At 36.4% G+C, this 2,241-nt stretch overlaps 1 protein-coding gene across 1 annotated transcript in view; it reads right to left on the bottom strand.

Annotated features, from left to right (window-relative positions):
- Positions 1 to 258: 258 nt before the first annotated feature.
- The window catches only part of ZBTB1 (zinc finger and BTB domain containing 1), a 28,139-nt gene continuing 26,156 nt past the window's right edge, over positions 259 to 2,241 (bottom strand). Inside the window, exon 3 of the mRNA XM_017533983.2 lies at positions 259 to 610. Within this exon, the coding sequence (XP_017389472.1) occupies positions 574 to 610 (37 nt within the window). The 3' untranslated portion in view covers positions 259 to 573. The remainder of the gene's footprint in view (positions 611 to 2,241) is intronic.

Below are 2,241 nucleotides of genomic sequence, written 5' to 3'. Positions count from 1 at the left end.
CTCCTTTCTCAGCCTCCCGAGTAGCTGGGATTACAGGCGTGCGCCACCATGCCTGGCTAATTTTTGTATTTTTAGTAGAGACAGGGTTTCACCATGTTGGTGAAGCTGGTCTTTAACTCCTGACCTCAGGTGATCCACCTGCCTCGGCCTCCCAAAGTGCTAGGATTACAGGCGTGCGGCCACCACACCCAGCCATATCTCTTTATATTTACAGTGGCCTAACAAGCTCTTTTATTTTAGAATGACCCTTGAAGATAATTAGCATACAAAGTTTCATTTTAGTATAGCTGTAACCACTGATGTTGTATGAATTTTCTAGTTACTTTTCTTTAGCAGATTTTACACAAATATTAGAGAGTCACTATGAATCAATTTTGTTACAACAAAGTGATTCCAAAGTGATCTTTAATGAGTTTTCTTGGATCTTTGCAACTGGATCTTTTTGGGTTGATGAAGTTTGTCAGGAAGACAGAAAAGATGGTGCCACTTCAGATCTGATATTCCTGGGTCTGCACTTAAAGATTATCTGTTGAAGATTGATTCTTCCCCATGTCCTCTCCAAATTCAGAGCTCTCACTTCTCCACAGGTTTAGAAGTCCCTATTTCACCACTGCCACACAGAAAAAGACAAAACTCAAGAAAAATAATATTACAAGTTGACTGCTCTACAAGATACAACATAATTCTTAGATCAGAATTTGTTGGCTTTGGCACTAGGCCAACACACTGTTAACAGAACAGAAAATGGAGACACAACATAGCCCCTAGAATTTAAATTTAATTACTTCCAGAATGTAACTCATACCATTCAAATATAAAATGTTCTTATTAATATATCAGTAGAACACATAAATATGTAACATAAAAAGAGATAGGGGTCAGACAAGTAGAAGAAAGTAGGGAGGAAGGAAGCAGTTCAGAAGTGTTTTCCTTCAAATAAAATGATTTTACAATGTACTCTAACATGTTAATGGCAAATCTCTGATTGAAACATAAATCTAACAAATTGTTTTAAAGTTCATGTTCTTTTTACTGTCTTCAGCCACTCTGCAAATGAAAATAAACATACACACAAATACACATACGTGCACAAAAGAAGAGGGGTTTTCCTGCAAATTCCTAGGCTTAGCCTCCTAAACTGCCCTAGCGATTCTGAGTAAAATTATATTTTCGGCAACACTGCTTTGCCCTCATAATAATGATCCTTAATTATTATTTTTTTAATTTTTAAAAATAAAATAAATTGTCTCGACATGTTTTCCTCACATCACAGAACATAAGCATTTGAAAGAAAAGATGGTTCATAATCTGGATGCTTAGAATTAATGTTTCTAATGTCTAAAAATGAGCTCTCCTGATTCTGTTTGATATGAGCAATTGGCTTAAGGAAAATAAAAACATGTTAACTTTTTAAGTAAGTGGGGACTTTGTAAGCTGTATAATTAACTGTTCCTTCCTCAAGTAGGAAAAAACAAATGCAAATTTTCTCACATAAAATTATTAATATCCCTGACTCTGATATGAAATAATCTTTTAAATTTTGCTCTTCCTTTGGCCCTAGATGTTCCTGTGATTTCACTTAATACAATGATGACTAGAACATTGATAGATTCAGAGCCATGTAATTTAATTGTAATTTTCATACTATCTTTTTTGGTTGGCAGTGAGCTGGATAATGAGAAATTATAATGGCTCTCCACCCCTTAGTGATCTGTGGCGGATTTTGATAGAAAGGATGAGCAATTTTGACACTACTAATTGACATCAGTGATTTGGTTCTCCTCAATAAGGAAACAACTTAAGTAGGATTTAAATTTCTTAATGCTAAATTCAACCAATTGTGTGCATAAATGTAAGTGGTATTAAGTTGTTTCAAAATTAGCATCAGTTTTTTTTTTTTTGAGGTGGAGTCTGTCTCTGTCTCCCAGGCTGGAGTGCAGTGGCACGATATCGGCTCACTGCAACCTCTGTCTCCTGTGTTCAAGCGATTCTCCTGCCTCAGTCTCTGGAGTAACTGGGACTACAGGCATTTGCCACCCCTCCCAGCTAATTTTTTTGTATTTTTAGAAGGGTTTCATCATGTTGGCTAGGCTGGTCTCGAATTCCTGACCTCAGGTGATCCACCTGCCTCGGCCTCTCAAAGTGCTGGGATTACAGGCATGAGCCACTTGAGCCATCACTCCTAGCCAGAATTAGTGTTTAAATAACTCCATATACATATATATATATATATATATATAT

This window comes from Cebus imitator, unplaced genomic scaffold, assembly GCF_001604975.1.
Source record: "Cebus imitator isolate Cc_AM_T3 unplaced genomic scaffold, Cebus_imitator-1.0 Scaffold83, whole genome shotgun sequence".
In the NCBI taxonomy this organism is placed as follows: Eukaryota; Metazoa; Chordata; class Mammalia; order Primates; family Cebidae; genus Cebus; species Cebus imitator.
This window is presented reverse-complemented; position numbering and strand designations above follow the sequence as displayed.